We start from the raw sequence: 17,545 nt of genomic DNA on the forward strand, positions 1-17,545 counted from the left end.
ATTGGGTAGAAATTAGGCTTGTGTTCATGAATGATGTAATGGGTTAATACCCAGTATTCAGTAAACTTGCTTTACTCAGTGCTGAAGGAATATCACCCTAACAGAACTTAAACAAATGACATAGTCAGATGGACAAGGATTAAAATGGATTATTAATTAGGCTAATATGCTAGAATGGAAATGGAGGCAGCACATTGGTATTATATCAGATAGAGTGAACCTCTCGAGGAGCTATTTTACCTACTTTAGTGAGAGGAACAAATTACAAATATGTGAAAAAATAGTTTCTGATACCAGTAGATGCTTTGAAGAAGAGAGTACCTTGGTGACTGTGAAAGCTGCTCCAATGAAGGTTGTCAAGACCTTTGTAAGTAGTTGATATTCAAGCTGAGACATGATTGATGAGATGGAGGTGATCCTGTTAAGGTCTAGAGATCAGCTTTCTGAACAAAGTAACAGTGAAGCCGAGGCATCTGGGATGGGAATAAGTTTATAGCACTGGAATATCAGTAATAAGGTCAATGCGTCTAAAGTTTATCAGACAAATGCAAAGTGCTAGGAGATAGGATCAGAGAGGGAGGCAGCTTCCAGATTATGCCTTGTAAGTCAGAGTAAGAAACTGGATTTTGATTCCAAACTGTACAAATTAAAGGAAAAGACCAGTGGGTTTGGCATTTAGATAATATCATTGCTATAAACTCTGTCTTGGGAGTAAAAAGCAAGCCAGACTGCAGTAGGTTTCAAAGACAACACGGAGAAGTCAAGTCATCACCGGGAGTCTCTGGTACAGTTCCAAAAGCCACAGGCTGCCATATAAGGACTTCTAACAGAGATAACACAGGTCTTTCTGGTCAATTTCTTATGGATTCTCAAGATGCAAATCATGTTCTTATCTACCTAGGACCCATTGATATTCATGCCCAAGAGCAATATGTAACGAGGACCAGAGAATCTGATGCCTTCAAAGACTTTTAAAGAGATTGCTCATTCCCCATTCCAAGACCTTCTTGCTCACAAGTAGCCCTGAATTTTTGGTGGAAAGGTGTGTTTTGACAGTACTTAATTCTGGAGAACTCATGGAAACCATCTTTGATTTTACAAATTCTGTGTGAGTCCATTTTTAATGATGAACATTTTTTATCACAAAATGGAAAGAGAGTAAATAAAAATGTGATTAACCTAGGATCTTACATAGTTTATAGTTAATAATGGCAAATTTCCCTACATCACTGAGAGGTTTCCATTTCATTTCATAAATTACTCATTAGCCCAAATGAGACAGTTTGAGATTCAGTTTGCTAACCAATAATCTGAATTCTTGGCATAGCTTGCTGATAGTGATCATGCGGATATGCTCTTAAGACAATTGGTAGGCTCACCTTGCTCTTGCTTATTAAAGCTTCATACCTAGTGGTCTCATTTGTTGTTCAGTCGCTCAGTTGTATCTGATTCTCTGTGACCCAATGGACTGCAGCATGCCAGCCTTCTCTGTCCTTCACTATCTTTGAGTTTGCTCAAATTCGTGTCCATTGAGTCAATGATGCCATCCAACCATCTCATCCTCTGTCACCCACTTCTCCTCCTGCCCTCAATCTTTCCCAGCATCAGGGTCTTTTTCAATGAGTCAGTTCTTTGCATCAGGTAGCCAAAGTATTGAAGCTTCAACTTCAGCACCAGTCCTTCCAATGAATATTCAGGGTTGATTTCTTTTAGGATTGACTGGTTTGATCTCCTTGCTGTCCAAGGGACTCTCAAGAATTTCTCCAGTCTCAAAGTTTGAAAGCATCAATTCTTCACCACCCAGTTTTCTTCATGGTCCATCTCTCACATTGTACATGATTAATGGAAAAATGATAACTTTGACTATATGGACCTTTGTTTGCAAAGTGATGTCTCTGCTTTTTAATATGTTGTCTAGGTGGGTCATAGCTTTTCTTCCAAGGAACAAGTGTCTTTTAATTTTGTGGCTGTAGTCACCATATATAGCAATTTTGGAGCCGAAGAAAATAAAGTCTGTCACTATTTCCATCGTTTCCCCATCTATTTGCCATGAAGTGATGGGACCGGATGCCATGATTTTCCTTTTTTAATGTTGAGTGTTAAGCCAGCTTTTTCACTCTGCTCTTTCACCTTCATCAAGAGGTTCTTTAGTTCCTCTTCGCTTTCTGCTAGAAGGGTGATGTCATCTGCATATCTGAGGTTACTGATATTTCTCCTGGCAATCTTGACTCCAGTTTGTGCCTCAACCAGCCTGGCATTTCACAAGATGTATTCTGCATATTAAATAAGCAGGATAACAATATATAGCCTTGATGTACTCCTTTCCTAATTTTGAACCAGTCCGTTGTTCCATGTCCAGCTCTAACTGTTGCTTCTTGACCAGAATACAGGTTTCTCAGGAGGCAAGTAAGGTGGTCTGGTATTCCCATCTCCTTAAGAATTTTCCACAGTTTGTTGTGATCCACACAGTCAAAGGCTTTAGGGTAGTCAATGAAGCAGAGGTAAATGTTTTTCTGGAATTCCTTTGCTTTTTCTATGGTCCAGCAGATGTTGGCAATTTGATCTCTGGTTCCTCTGCCTTTTCTAAATCCAGCTTGTATCCCTGGAATTTCTTAGGTCATATACTACTGAAGCCTAGCTTGAAAGATTTTGAGCATTACCTTGCTAGCATGTGAAATCAGCACAATTGTGCAGCTGCTTGAACATTGCTTGGCATTGCCTTTCTTTGGTATTGGAATGAAAACTGACCTTTTCCATTCCTGAGGGCACTGCTGAGTTTTCCACATTTGCTGGCATATTGAGTGCAGCACTTTAACAGCATCATCTCATGGAAGATTCTTCTCATGGAAGAACTTAAAAAATAGTTCCTCTTCCTTTAGGATGCAGCAATTTTTCAGGAAAATTATTCTTCCTGTTCGCCCCAGTACAGCATATTTCAGAGAATTTTACACTTACACATTGGACTTTATGATTTTCTTCTCAGCCAGACAGTCATATGACTGGCAGCTTCTTGGGAATGTGTTAAGAAATTTTTTCCCCATGCCCAAACCACATATCTGCCAGAGAAGTTACAAAGCTACATGTAAAAGAAAACAGCATTTTGTGGATTTGCTTCACCTGATTTCTACTTAAAATAAACCAAGCATGTACTTATTACTATGTGACTTTTCAAAACATGAGAAATGTTTGGATCATGGTCCTGCATGATGAATTTCTACCACCATTACCACCTCCTTACTGCTATTTACTTAAAAATCCTTCAATGATAAGATCACTAGGTGACCTTTCCGTTTTTTTAAAAGCCAAATAAGTTTGGACTATTTTCCTCAACTCGTAGGGCTGCTATAAGCTAGTTCATCTCTCTTTCTTGAAATTCATATCCTTATACATGCTCTTTCATGTAATTAAGACTTGCCACATAACTCCCATACAAAGCACTACTAAATGAGGTTTATGTTTGAGAAGGTGGGTGACCACGTCAATCATGGCATGTCTACTGAAGAACTGGGTGCTTCATCAGATCTACTCGTCATATCGAAGAGTTCTCTTGCCCTTAGTTGGACTTACATCCTAGCTCTGTATTTTTCTGCAACCTAGCAAGTTCCTTGACTTTTCTAATCATCAGTTTCTTCATTATGTAAAGTAGAAATAACAATACTATTTGTCTTATAATAATGTAGATAAATTGAGATAATACGTATCAAGTACTCAGAACAGCCTGGCATACAAGTAAGGTTGGTCATTATTATTCTGTGTAACCTATTCTGGGAAATAAATGAAGAATCAAAAAATGTGCATGATATATATCATTGTAGAATTAAGAGAGCTATCACATTGTATTGATTTTTAAGTAATCACAGGAAATTTAGGGACAAAAGAAGTCAAGGATATGAGAAGGGCTTCATAGAAGTCATGAGGCTTGAGTAAGGCCCTGAAGAATTTGAATTGGAAATGTAAAAACAATCATCGGTGGACTCAGAGGCAGCAGCAGGAAGGAATGGGCCTATAAAGCACAGATAAAAGACCAGCCAGTCTGGAAAGAGAAGGAGAATGTAAAAGGATATGAATTTGAAGAAAAAGAGATGATCTAGCTTATAGCAGGCCTACCAGTTGAGGAAAATAATCTAAACTTATTTGGTTTTAAAAAAATGGAAAGAAAGAGGACTTTTGACAGAAAATAATTTATTTCTGTCTCTCAAGAGTCCCTTGGACTGGAAGGAGATCAAGCCAGTCAATACTAAAGGAAATCAGTCCTGAATATTCATTGGAAGGACTGATGCCGAAGCTGAAACTCCAATACTTTGGCCAACTGATGTGACGAACTGATTCATTTGAAAAGACTCTGATGCTGGAAAAGATTGAGGGCAGGAGGAGAAGGGGACAACAAAGGATGAGACAGTTGGATGGCATCACTGATGCGATAGACATGAGTTTGAGTAAATTCCGAAAGATAGTGAAGGACAGGGAAACCTGGCATGCTGTAGTCCATGGGGTTGCAAAGAGTCAGACAAGACTGAGCAACTGAACTGAACTGAACTGAACTGAAGGCCCATTTCCTCAATCATAGATGGCTATCTTGTTGTGTCATCACATGATGGAAGGCTGGAGGGAACTCTCTGTGACCTCTTATATAAGGGCACTAATTCCATTCCTGAAGCCTCCACCCTCATGTACTGATCACCTCCCAAAGCCCCACCTTTTATCACCATCACATTGGGGTTAGGATTTCACCTATGAATTTAAAGTGGACATAAACATTCAGTCTATAGAAATTGGACATGATGTTTTTACTATAGCAGGTAGGCCTTTAATAGAAATTCAGTCATGGAACAGTGAGAGCTTTCAGGGAAATGGAGGCACCAAAGATCTCCTATTGCAGTTTCCCTCACCAGGCACTACCCATGTTTCTTTGCTTCTCTTTTTGGCAAAATTGCTCAAAAAAGTTCTATGCTTACTGTCTTTTGTTTCTCTTTTCTTATCATACTATCTCTCAGGCTTTTGCTCCCTTGCTCTATTGAAACTGCTCATGTCAATGACATGCATGTTGCTGACTAATAGTCATTTTCAGTCCTTATTTTACTTCTCAACAGCATTTGATAGAACTGACCATCACTTCTTCCTTTATAGACTTTCCTCACTCGGTTTTCAGGGTACAACATACTCCCACCCCACTGGTAATTCTTTTTCATCTCCTTTAGCTTGCTACTTCTCTTCTCTGATCCTCTTAATGAGAGGGCTCAGCTCTTGGTCTTCTTATCTTCTCTCTACACATTCCCTCTCTTGGCCACCCAGATCAAAAAATGAACAATATCATTTTTGAATACACTGAATACTCACAATCAAAAATACGAAAAAGTGTTGGTGAGGAGATGGAGAAATTTGAACTCTTCTGCATGGTTGGTGGAGTATAAGATGGTGTGGCCCCTTTGGAAAACAGTTTTGTAGTTATTCAAAAGTTACACATAATGTTACCACTTGACCCAATAATTCTAGTTTTAAGATATATGCCCAAGGGAATTGAAAATATATGTTCACACAAAAACTTATACATAAATGTTCATGGTAACATCATTCATAAGAGCCAAAAAGTGGAAACGACCAAAATGGCCATCAATTGATGAATGGATAATCAAAAGGTGGTTCTATCTACTCAATAGACTACTATTCAGCCATAAACAGGATTGACGAACTGATACAACATACAATGTGAATAAATCTTAAGAGCATTGTGTTATGTTGAAGAAGCTAGACAAAAAAAGCATATATTGCATGATTCTATATGTGAAATGTATACAATAGGCAAGTCCATAGATACAGAAAGTAAATCAGTATTTTTCAGGGGCTGAGGAGAAGAATTGGGAAATGACTGCTATTGAAAATGGAGTTTCTATTTTGATGAAAATACTCTGTAATTGGTGATGATGGTTACAATAACCTTGTGAATATACTAAAAACAACTGAATTGTACACTTAAACTGTGAATTTCATGGTATCTAAATTATATTCTAATTTAAAAAAAACTACAAGGCTTTGTGCTTCCTTTCCATAGTTTACATGTACAGGACCAGCATCCTGGGCTAGATTTATTACTACAGACGACTGGATCTGTCTTTGAGGTTCGTGGAAGTCAATCAATAAGGAAACCATCCTGGATTAAATAGTTCACACATGACAAATGAATTCTGAAATTAGAAACTTTGTCCTGGGAATACATGTTAGGAAAAATTATGATGTAAATCTTACATCAGGGGCTATTAGGTAATACAATAGATGCTGTCTTTGTGGTTTTGCCTAAGACACAGAAACATTCTTTGGAAGGATGTTTCCTCTACTGACCAACTCTAAAGGATTAGGGCATAAAATCAAATTGCAACTAATTCTATAAAGGAATTTTTGCCAAAATAGTATAGCCTATTTCCAGATGATCTAACTTTTATAAAGATAAGCTGATGAGGCCAAGAGACACAAAGAATCACATTTTCTTTGACCAACTTCCCCAAATATCAGATGTCTCAACTGAACATTTGGCAAGCATTAGGAGGCAGTCTAAATTCTGATTTGTATTGCTGATTAAATAAATGTCCATATGTTTTTGATACTGGATACGCAGGTAGCAAAGTCAATATACTGTCATGAGAATTTAGGGGCTTGATTTATACCCTTATCCAATCAAAGAGCCATCGTACTTCCAGCTGGGGTGAACTCCAGAGGTACCTACAGATGGAGATAAAATGTCTTTCAGCTTCAGAAGAGAATTCTGAGTCCTCTCATTTGGACAAGCACTTAGTTGAGAGTCTAGCTTTTCTGCTGTTAGACATGGAAAGCATAATTTGGGTCTGAGAAAACTCTAAGTGCAGGTGTTTTTAATCAACTGCTTCTATCATAAAAGCATTTCAATAGAATCCCTGCAAAACATGTCACTTGGTATAGATCTGCATTTTTAACAAACTAGCTCCATGAATGATCCATTTGGATTTAAGGTATGTTTGTTTTGGATACTACACTACAGTGCTTTTCTCTATAAATGTTTACTGAATGAGTGAACGATTTAATGAATCTATATTATATTATCAAGGTAATATTAGAGTTGAGTATTTTTCTTATACAATTTTAATAGAAATGCCAAGCTATAAGTGAAGTTTTCTCAGATGACAAAAAGATTTTCCTTTTAAAAACTGATTGTTTACTGATATGTCTTCCCCATTACGTTATAAGCTCTTTGACGATGTTATTCACCTTTGCATCCTCCACACAATGCAATGCAAGGTCCATAAGCAGATACTCAAAAAACAATAGGAGGAAGATATGGAATAGAACTAGTTGGGATCATTTTTCACACTTCAAGTTTTGGATGCACAGTCTGTTCAGCAGTACCAAGGCAGGTCCATAGAGTGACTACTCCACCCCAGAAGCTAAAGGAAGACAGCTCTTTCCTCTTTCCTCTCTCCTCTCTCTGACAGCTGCAGTATAGGTCAGTGACTAGTCACGGCCAAAGAGACCTTAACAGTAGGGACTTTGGATCTGGAGGGAATGACTCAAAGATGCAGGATTACTTAAGTGTTAATTTGAAATACCAGTGACAGAACTGTGAGTGTGCAGCACAGCAGCTGGTCTCCAAGCATAGTGCTAACCGCAGCTTCCTAAGTATCCTAGTCCCACGGTAAGAATTTGGCCTTGTCTTGCCAATGATCTTTATTCCTGCCCCAGCCTGACTTTCTAGGTATCTGTCAATTCATGAGCCACCCATGTAAACTGAAGCGTAAATTCAAAAGCAATCCAAAAGTATATTAAAAAAGAAACCTAATATTACCTTTTGTACTCACTTCCTTGGAAGATGAATCACTTCTTACCCATTAACTCAGGCACATAACAATTATGGTTTTTCAACTATACTGCTCTCCCTCAAATGTTCCTAGCCCTCCTATGAAATACAGTTATCTTTTAAAAATCCAAATGTCTATCTAGATTTTAAATATCCAAGATATTGCAAAGATTTTCCCACTGTGTTAAAGAAATGAAACAATGGGGTAAAGAGATTTTTTAAACTCCTATATACACACAATAGCCAAAAGCAGAAACCCTAAAATTAATACTTCATCAATGGATCAACAGATTTAAAATAAGGGGCTTCACTGGTGGCTCAGTGGTAAAGAATCTGCCTGCCAATGCGAGAGACACTGGTTCTATTCCTGGTCCAGGATGATGCCACATGCTGTGGAGCAAATAAGCCCATGCATCACAACTACTGAGCCTGTGCTCTAGACCTCAGAGCTGCATACACTGAGCCTGCATGCTGCAACCACTGAAGTCCAAGCTCCCTAGAGCCCATACTCTGCAACAAGAGAAACCACTGCAATGAGAAGCCTGGGCATAGCGACTAAAGAGCAGCCCCCACTTGCCACAGCTAGAGAAAGTCCGTGCAGCAATGAAGATGCAGTACAACCAACAATAAAACTAGATAAAGCAATTTTTAAAATATGGTGTATCCACACAATGGAATATTATTCAGCCATAAACAGAAATAAAGCACTGATACATGGATGCATGAAAACATTATGCTTAGTGAAAGAAGTCAGATGATGATGTTTCCACAACATTATGAATACACTGAATGCCACTGAATTGTACACTTTAAAATGGCTGAAATGGTGAGTTTTATGACATGTATTTTTTCCACAATAAGAAATTTAAATTCAATATCCTCAAAATTAGGAGAAATATAAAGCAGAATATTTTAAAAATGATTCCTTCTGTTTACAACAGAACAGAGTGGCTTGTCAAGAGAATTTTCTGGTTATAAAATCTTTGTAGTTCCAACTTTCCCTTTGAAATCTCAGTGGAGTTGTGTCATTATGTAATCAGGTTTCCATATTAAGAAATTACCTTGTGTCTGGCGAGAGGAAAGTAAAGCTCTTCCAAAAGGCATTTAATTTATCTCTGGTCACAATCACAACTCCTTTCATTTAGATACAATGAGGAAGTTTTGAAAATGAAGTACAGTTTAATGGATCTTGACAAATATAATTTTTCCACTCTGGCAAAGTTTAAAGCTCTCTTATTACAACAGTTACTCAATTTTCCAAAGATGTAGGACTTCACATAGGGAAAAATAGGCTGAAGATGCTAGTATTTACATAACTCTTCAAACTGGGGTAGCAAGAATGTGCGGCAGGTTGCTACCCCATAATTGGATGGCTCATTATTATAAAATATTTCAAGTTTGCTCAGTGGAATACTGGGAAATGAGATTAACTCAGTCTTTTACTCTAGAATTTTATAACTTTTTATTTCCATCATTTCTATATTTCCCCCAAACCTCACATACATCATCAGTAAAAGAAAAAAAAACTATGTGTGTTTATATGTTTAACTGTATAAACACACACACACTTCCACATATATTCTAAGACCTTTCAATTATTGTTTTCCAATCCCAACAGAACTAGAAAAGAAAGGCTTACACACCAAGAATCCCACTTTCAAAGTATTAATTTCAGTGTGTGTGTATCAAAGCTGGTGATTGTCTTTTCATTCTAAGAAGCAAAAATGGTGAACTCTTTCCTGATTTACATTTTCTGCAATACATAGGCTAAATTGAAATACCAGCAACTTCATGTTCTATTTCTCAACTTATTGAAAAATGCGTATTGCTTAAAAAGGCATTTTCAATAACCTTTTGGGGGAAAATTGCAAGATTTCCCCATCAGATTCCTTGGAAGAAACCATCTTAATGCTTTTATAAATAACAAAAGCATTTCATTTCAGAAGTCCTTAAAATACAATCATTTCATTTACTTTCAGAGGCTTTATTAAAGTAGGTTTTCAACCCACACTCTTCAGAGCAGGTGCCTGTAATTAAAAACAGTCCTCTCACCTGATTCATTTCCTGTGCTTTTTGGGTGTGAGAGCACTAACTCATCCTGAATTCATAAGGAAGACATTATTGCCAAGTTCCATGAAGCCCTCTGAGAAATTCATCAGGGCTACAAACTACTGACCTTACCCTAAACCCATCTGCTTGCAGGCCAGCTGACTCAGTGTCTCCTGCCAGCCATCCGCACACACGTGGTGTTCCACAGCAGATCTGTGAGCCATCAGGAATGAGGAGGAGTTCACGTTTGCAGAGAGGGTCACTGAGTGGGGAAAAAAAAGGAGGGGAACTCTAATTTAAAACATCTCTTCTCATGAAACCACATGATAACATGCCTTTATTTTACTTGCAGACATGTATTTTTATTTATTTTAGCTAAAAACTATTTGGTGAATTCTTCCGCTCTGCAAACCATAGTGATCACCATGTGGCAGAGGACTAGAAAATGAGTTAGATGTGTTCTCTGCCCTCCAAGAACTAAAGACTCTTAGGGAAATGGACAGGCAATTCTCAACTTTTCATTATGAGTTAGAAGATGGCCAGAGGCAGTCCCATTCCCATGAGTTTATCCAATGATTTGAATAATTAGAAGGAGCTAGTTGTAACTTCATTCAAATTGTTTCCTTTCAAGAAGGTATTTGAGAATGTAAATGTGTGAGTGATGTTAATTTTGGATTAATGTGGCATATGGGCTAATTCTTCTATCATAAAAGAGAATCCTCTGTACTTCATACCCCACAGATCATTTATGGAAACACTGCACAATTAATGATAATACATTTAATAATTATGATTTGGCCAGACGATGCCAAAATAAGGACCAAGGGAATGGAAGGAGGGATAAGTGTAGGATGACAGAATGAACCAAACTCAAGATTATAAACTGCAATATTGGGACACCAGTGGGAGATGCCTTTGAGTCCTGTGCATGGAAGGTAGTAGATAGAGCAAGAATATAGGGCAGACAGAAAGGCCACGTTAATATCTTATTCCAGGTAGTGTCAGTGATATAAGATTGACCAACTATTGATAAATGTTAAAGTTGGGGGATGATAGAGTTTAAAATTATATTCATATGGAAAGTTATATGATCATAAAAATTTGAACCCAAATATTTTCATATGTAAGACAGACAATAGAGAAGTCACCTCGGGGGAAGTGTTCTGTGAGTTGGAAATAGCATGTACAAATCACCGCTGACTGCTTTTACAGTAGTAAAGTAGAATAGATGAACTTGGTTAGTAAGATCCATAAAGCCAGTTAGGATTCATTTAACTTAAATGGCTACCAGGTGTTAGAGCAGACGGCAGAAACCAGCAGCTCACCACAGTCCCATTCATCGGAACTGTCTATACAGTCGGCTTCACCGTCACACCACCGGTCACGCGGCACACACTCGTGGTTTGCACATTCTAGCTCATCAGCTTGGCAAAATGCTGGCAGGGGAACAAGAAGGGAGGAGACAAACATTTTAGGAATGGATGGCATTTGCACTAACAGGCACCTCACGGTTTGCCAACAGGTGCATCAAAGGAGGAAAAGATGTGGTGGCCGAGGCCTTCCAGTAAGAGTCGATACCGAAGAGCAAAGCTGGTACGATCTCATTTTTGAGATGTCCATCCACACAAACAGCAAGCATTTAAACAGCACTACCATCTCCAAGTGACTAAATTCTCTACTACTAACCACAGCATTGAAAAAGTGGCACCCAGAGCAGCAGAAATCCCAAAGATGAGAGCACAGAACTAAAATCTGAAGTGGCTTGAGCTGAGCACTGGACATGAGCAGACTGAAGTCACTCTAGGATGAAACCCAGCTCTGTCCACATTTATGGTTAGTTTTATTTTTTTTAATCTCTAGTATTAAGTGACTCTCAGAGTCACACACTAATCTTCTCTTGGGTTTTTAAAAACTATAGCCAAACTCCTTAATTGCCTGGTGCTGCTGCTGCTGCTGCTGCTAAGTCACATCAGTCGTGTCCAACTCTGTGCGACCCCATAGACGGAAGCCCACCAGGCTCCTCCGTCCCTGGGATTCTCCAGGCAAGAACACTGGAGTGGGTTGCCATTTCCTTCTCCAATGCATGAAAGTGAAAAGTGAAAGTGAAGTCGCTGTCATGTCCGACTCAGCGACCCGATGGACTGTAGCCTACCAGGCTCCTCTGTCCATGAGATTTTCCAGGCAAGAGTACTGGAGTGGGGTGCCATTGCCTTCTCTGCCTTAATTGCCTATCTAATATCTATTACTTTTCTTTCTCCTTTCTTAAGGGAATATGATTTTTATTCAGGCCTCCACACCAGCCACTGTCCAGGGAAAGAATCCTAAGTCGTTTAAATAAGACATGACATTTTTCTCACTACAATTGTATTTTCCTGAGTACAGTTATTAGCCCAGGAGCAAACATGGCACCTAAAATCAGCGTCTCGGCTTGTGGTTTTGTAGGTTGTACTTTACAAGGTAGTTCCTGACCAAACCCTGCCATCCAAGGCTTTGTGTCCTAGCCTGGAAGAGAAGTGGCCTGGAAGAGACACCATCTTTTCTTATCGGTTCTCCCTAAGGATGCTTCTAGACCAATATCATCATGCCTATATTTTACACATTTGATTGTATTTGGCATATATTTTTCCAAGTGAAGTTTTAGTCAAAAAGTCTGAAAATACAAAAAGCTTTTGACATGTATTTCCAAATTTCTCACCTATCCAAAATGAGGGGTAATTAATGTTTAAAATAAAATGTCACATTGACAAATGCCCAATAAGTACTTACAGCAGTTTTTTTCATCCATGTTATCAGGGCAGTCTGGAAACCCATCACAGATGACTGTGTGCTTCAAACACTGTTTACTGGATGGACATTCCCAAAGATCTCTCTCCTTACATCCTGGAGACAGAAAGAAAGGTTATTTGCAATAGATGTGAAGGTGAAAATAACTATGGCTTTGATCAAACAAAGTAAAAAAAGAATGACAATATAAAGGGAGGATTTCTTTCTTCTTAGCAAGTTTTGACTTCTGTATACCATGGAAAATGTAATTTTGAAAGTATAAATGCTTGGTAATCTCCATATTGCATTATAAATAGTACATCTCTTCCAGGAGAAGATCAAAAGTGACATATGGGAAACAGGAAAAAAATGAAAAAGCAACTGTACAGTAACATTCATCTTTTGCTGTTCCTTTTGCTTTCTGAGCCAATTTGCCAACACATAAGATATCTAAAATGATGAGTTACACTTTAAGCAAATATGCCCAAACCTAGTGATCTAAATGTATATTATCTTTAAATGTAATTTCAATCAACAAATGGTAACGCCATCTGTGTGTTTAGCAAAAGAGGCAACTCCTATGCCAAATATCTACAAAACTAGTTGGTGAGCCAGGTATGAAAGCCATTACCTTCAGTAGTGTAGCCAGAAATCTAAGATTAGAAACTATCTATTATATGAGAAATAAATATAAAGACTATAAGCTTGCATGGTAATCTGTCTATAAAATAACAAGCTGTTGCAATGAACTTAATAAATGTCATTTGATTCATAGACAGTGAATTTATATGTTCACTAAAACATGCCAAATGTCTAATTGTTCTTGCCACTCAGGTTGGACCCATGACTCTCACCATGTTGTGAGTGTGTGGAGGAAGAGACCACATATATTCATCTTTGAGCATCTTGACTCCCCTGCCTAGAATGGCAGCTAGCCCTCAGTAGACTCTCAACACATATGAATTTTAAATGGAACTTTATTTCATGTAAGAAACAAAAAGTTTCTTGTTCCTAGAAAAAGGTAGTTTAGTTTATAGTGAATGAAACACCAAGCAGTGATGAAATAAGGAGTGTCTTTAAAGACACAACTTCTCATCAGACCTGGTACAAATCACTCAGAGAAATGGCATAGATGATTGACTCAAGTTTCTTGGAGGCCCTCATAGGAAAATAATCTGCTTTAAAAAAAGAATTTTCATTGAAAAATTATCAAAATAAATTCACAGAAGAGAGATTTTTACTATGGGAAAAGTTAGGTTTAAAGTGTTTCAGATGCTTAGCAGGAAAAGAATCCACCTGCAATGCAGGAGATATGGGTTTGATCCCTAGGTCAGGAAGATCCCCTGCAGGAAGAAATGACAACCCACACTAGTATTCTTGCCTGGGAAATCCCATGGACGGAGGAGCCTGGCAGGAGGCAGAGTCAGACACAGCTGAGCAGCCAACCATGCGTGGTTGCACCATTCAGGGCTTCCCTGGTGGTCCAGCGGTTAGGATTCTGATGGGAGCATGGGTTTTATCTCTGCTCAGGGAACTAAGATCCCACATGCCACACGGTATGGCCAAAAAAAAAGGGGGGGGGGAGGGTTAATAAAAAATACAATAAGATATTTTTAAAATAAAGTGCTTCATCATTCAAACATATAGGACATTCGGAGAGTATCTGATCACAGAACTGTGTAGGAAATAAATAGTGAGAGTCCTTCACTAACTATCTGGAATTGTCTTAGGCCCAGGGACATCTATTCTAGGAACTCATGGGGATATTATTTGGAGTTTTCAGCTAACCGAGAATACAGACATCATCTGGAATGTTCTAACAATGAGACTCTCATCACAAACAACACCACTTGCTAGCAGATGATGAGAGAAAACAGCATGAGTCTTTCTGACTATTCACAAAAGTACAAAGAACTTGAACACATGGAATGAGCTGAGAAAAGACCACACAAGTCAATCTACTGGGACATAAGATCTGCATCCTCACAGAGGGTAATAATAGGAAGTAACACTTATTATCTACCCTAAATCCACATTCTAGATACTAGTTTTAGTTCTTAAAATAACACCACAATGTCAGAATTACAATCATCATTTCCTAAGTGACGAAATTGAGAGTTAGAGAAAATAAATAAATTGCTCCAAATCCAGCCTTATGGAGAAATATCCAGTTGGGAAGAAGGTCTAAGTCCTTAGTTGTAGCTGTCTGTACATTGAGAATACATAGCATGTGCCAGAGGTAAGAGCAAGGGAAACAGAGCTTAGAGGCAGACATCTGGATTTAAACCCCAGCTTCAATCTCATTAGCTGTATGACCCTGGATAAGTTTCTTAATTTCTCTGAACCTCTGTTTCCATATCTCTAAAACAGGAGTAATAACACCTGCTACAAAGGGTTGCTATAAGGGAGAAATAAGTACTCTCTGGTCAGTAATTTCCCTTCTGTAAATTCTCTTTTCTAATAAAAGTTTGTGCAGCCTAATGCCCTCTTCTGTGGAGATACGATGAGCATAAATGAATTAGGATGAAAAAAGGTCAGGACATGAGTCCCATGGAAGACAATATTGTGATGTTGTGAAGAAACTGTTCTCTCTTTAAAGTGGCATTTTTGGTGTAATTATGCTTTAAATGTATGCTTTAAAAGGAAGAGGGTATGACTCCATTAAAAATGAAAAACAGATATGGATAGGATGGGATGTCTAATGCAGCTGTAATTTATACAATCAAATAATTTTTGACGTCAGGATAACAGCCACCCCTGCACAGAGGCCATGGCCACTCACAGCGGCCACTGTGTGTTGCTAAAGTGACAGTTCATCCCAGTTTTCCTGAGACTTTGCAGGCTTGAGCATCAATCTACCCCCCTTCCAAGAAACCACTCGCAGTACCAGGCAAACCGGAATGGTTCATCACCTAAGTGTGCTAAGCATTCTGCTGAGTTTTTAACTTATTCACTCTCATATTCACAAAAATTCTGTGAAGCTGGCTTCCCTGTCTTGGACAGATCCCACTTGAACTGGGGAACCTTGTCTCTCCATCAAAAAAGTTGTCATTCACAGACATAGGGAACAGACTTATGGACACAGTAGGACAGAGTAAGGAAGGAGAGGGTGAGATGTACGGAGAGAGCAACACAGAAACATATATTACCATATGGAAAGTAGATAGCCCACGGGATCTACTTTATGACTCAAGGAACTCAAACAGGGGCTCATAACAACCTAGACGGGTGGGATGGGAAGGAAGGTAGGAGAAATGTTCAAGAGGGAGGGGACATATGTAAACCTATGGTCGATTCATGTTGATGTTTGGCAGAAATCAACATAATGCTGTAAAGCAATTATCCTTCAATTAAAAATAAATAAAATTTTAAAAAGTTGTCATTATAGATGAAGAGAGCAAACCACCTTAAAACAGATGCTTCTTGTTCTTTATGAAGCTCTCAGTTATGCAAGTATAAGGTAATTAGGTCTGTTCATCAGGGCTGCTAACTTGATCAGTATATCAGATAAAAAGTATTGCCACAAAAAAAGAACAAAAGTATTGCCACGGAGGAGCTGCTCATGAGAGCAAGGGAGAAAGGCCCTTCTGCATCCTGGTGCTGGTAGAAGCTGGACTGGGCTGGATCTAGCCATCGTCAGCCAGCAGCTGTCCCAGTGGCTATGGATGTGACCTCAGAGCGGATCACGGCAGCTGAACAGTGAGGTTCAGGCCTGGCAGGTATGACAGCCCCTCCAGAGCCTGGGACCCCTGACTACGAGGCCCAAATCTCAAAGAAAAGCCATAGTACCTGTGGTAACAGCCAGGTCAAAAGGACCTGCCTCCCGCTCCTCCCCCAGACTCCAGGCCTAAGCGGCAGAGGCAACCAACGCCAGCACAAGTCATAGAGCTCTCGTCTCTGCCCAGAAAGCCCCAGTAGACTTCCCAATTCCTAAGTCACCTCCCCCTTTTAGGGGTGGCATCTTCTTGCCATCCTCTTCACATGTGCTGGCCCAATACCCTGGGAAGAGGCAGCCTGAAGAAACTGACAGGCTTTATATCGTAGGGTCGGGGCCATGCTCAGTGTGTCATCCTGGAGATGGAGACATGCACCATCAAAACAAGCACTTCCTCCAGGACAAGGTGCCACCCTGATGTCCATGTTCACGGTGTAAATCAGGGACTTCACCCAGCCTGCTCTCTTCTGCCACATATAAGACCTGGTCTGTCAGAGACCAAGCTAGACAAGGCTCCTTCCCTCAAGGGAGATCCCTGAGGTGACCTGGGGATGGGGGGACATGCCTCCTGATTTCCTAGCACTATGACAGCTTGGCTCTTGGTTACTGCCTTCTGAGGACTGAATAAGGCTTGTTATATGCATTCCAAGCTGTGAGGGATAAAGGAAGGTTTCTCTAAATGTTACAGGTGAGAAGGCTGAGGCCCAGAGAAGTTACATGACTGGTCAAAAGTCACACAGCCTCCAAGTGCTAAATCAGGATTTAAATCCGAGTCTAGGTCTACATGGGCTTCTTAGACGGCACTAGTGGTAAAGAGCCTGCCTGCCAAAGCAGGAGACATAAGAGACATGGGTTCAATCCCTGGGTTGGGAAGATCCCCTAGAGAAGGAAATGGCAACCCATTCCAGTATTCTTGTCAGGAGAATCCCATGAACAGAGGAGCCTGGCAGCCACAGTGCATAGAGTCACAATGGACACAACTGAAGGAACTTGGCACTCTAGGTCTATATGGCCTTCCCTAGTGGCTCAGCAATGAAGAATCCCCTGCAATGCAGGAGACCTGGGTTCCATCCCTGGGTCAGGTCAGGAAGATCCCGGGAGAAGGAAATGGCAACCCACTCCAGTATTCTTGCCTGAAAAATTCCATGGACAAAGGAGTCTAGTGGGCTACAGGCCATGACGTCACAAAAGAGTCA

At 39.5% G+C, this 17,545-nt stretch overlaps 1 protein-coding gene across 1 annotated transcript in view; it reads right to left on the reverse strand.

Annotated features, from left to right (window-relative positions):
- CORIN (corin, serine peptidase) overlaps positions 1-17,545 on the reverse strand; it is a 304,969-nt gene that overhangs the window by 44,035 nt on the left and 243,389 nt on the right. The window contains 3 exon segments of the mRNA XM_052642198.1: positions 10,004-10,133; positions 11,197-11,307; positions 12,638-12,751. Of these exon segments, the coding sequence (XP_052498158.1) occupies positions 10,004-10,133; positions 11,197-11,307; positions 12,638-12,751 (355 nt within the window).

This window comes from Budorcas taxicolor, chromosome 6, assembly GCF_023091745.1.
Source record: "Budorcas taxicolor isolate Tak-1 chromosome 6, Takin1.1, whole genome shotgun sequence".
Lineage (NCBI taxonomy): Eukaryota > Metazoa > Chordata > Mammalia > Artiodactyla > Bovidae > Budorcas > Budorcas taxicolor.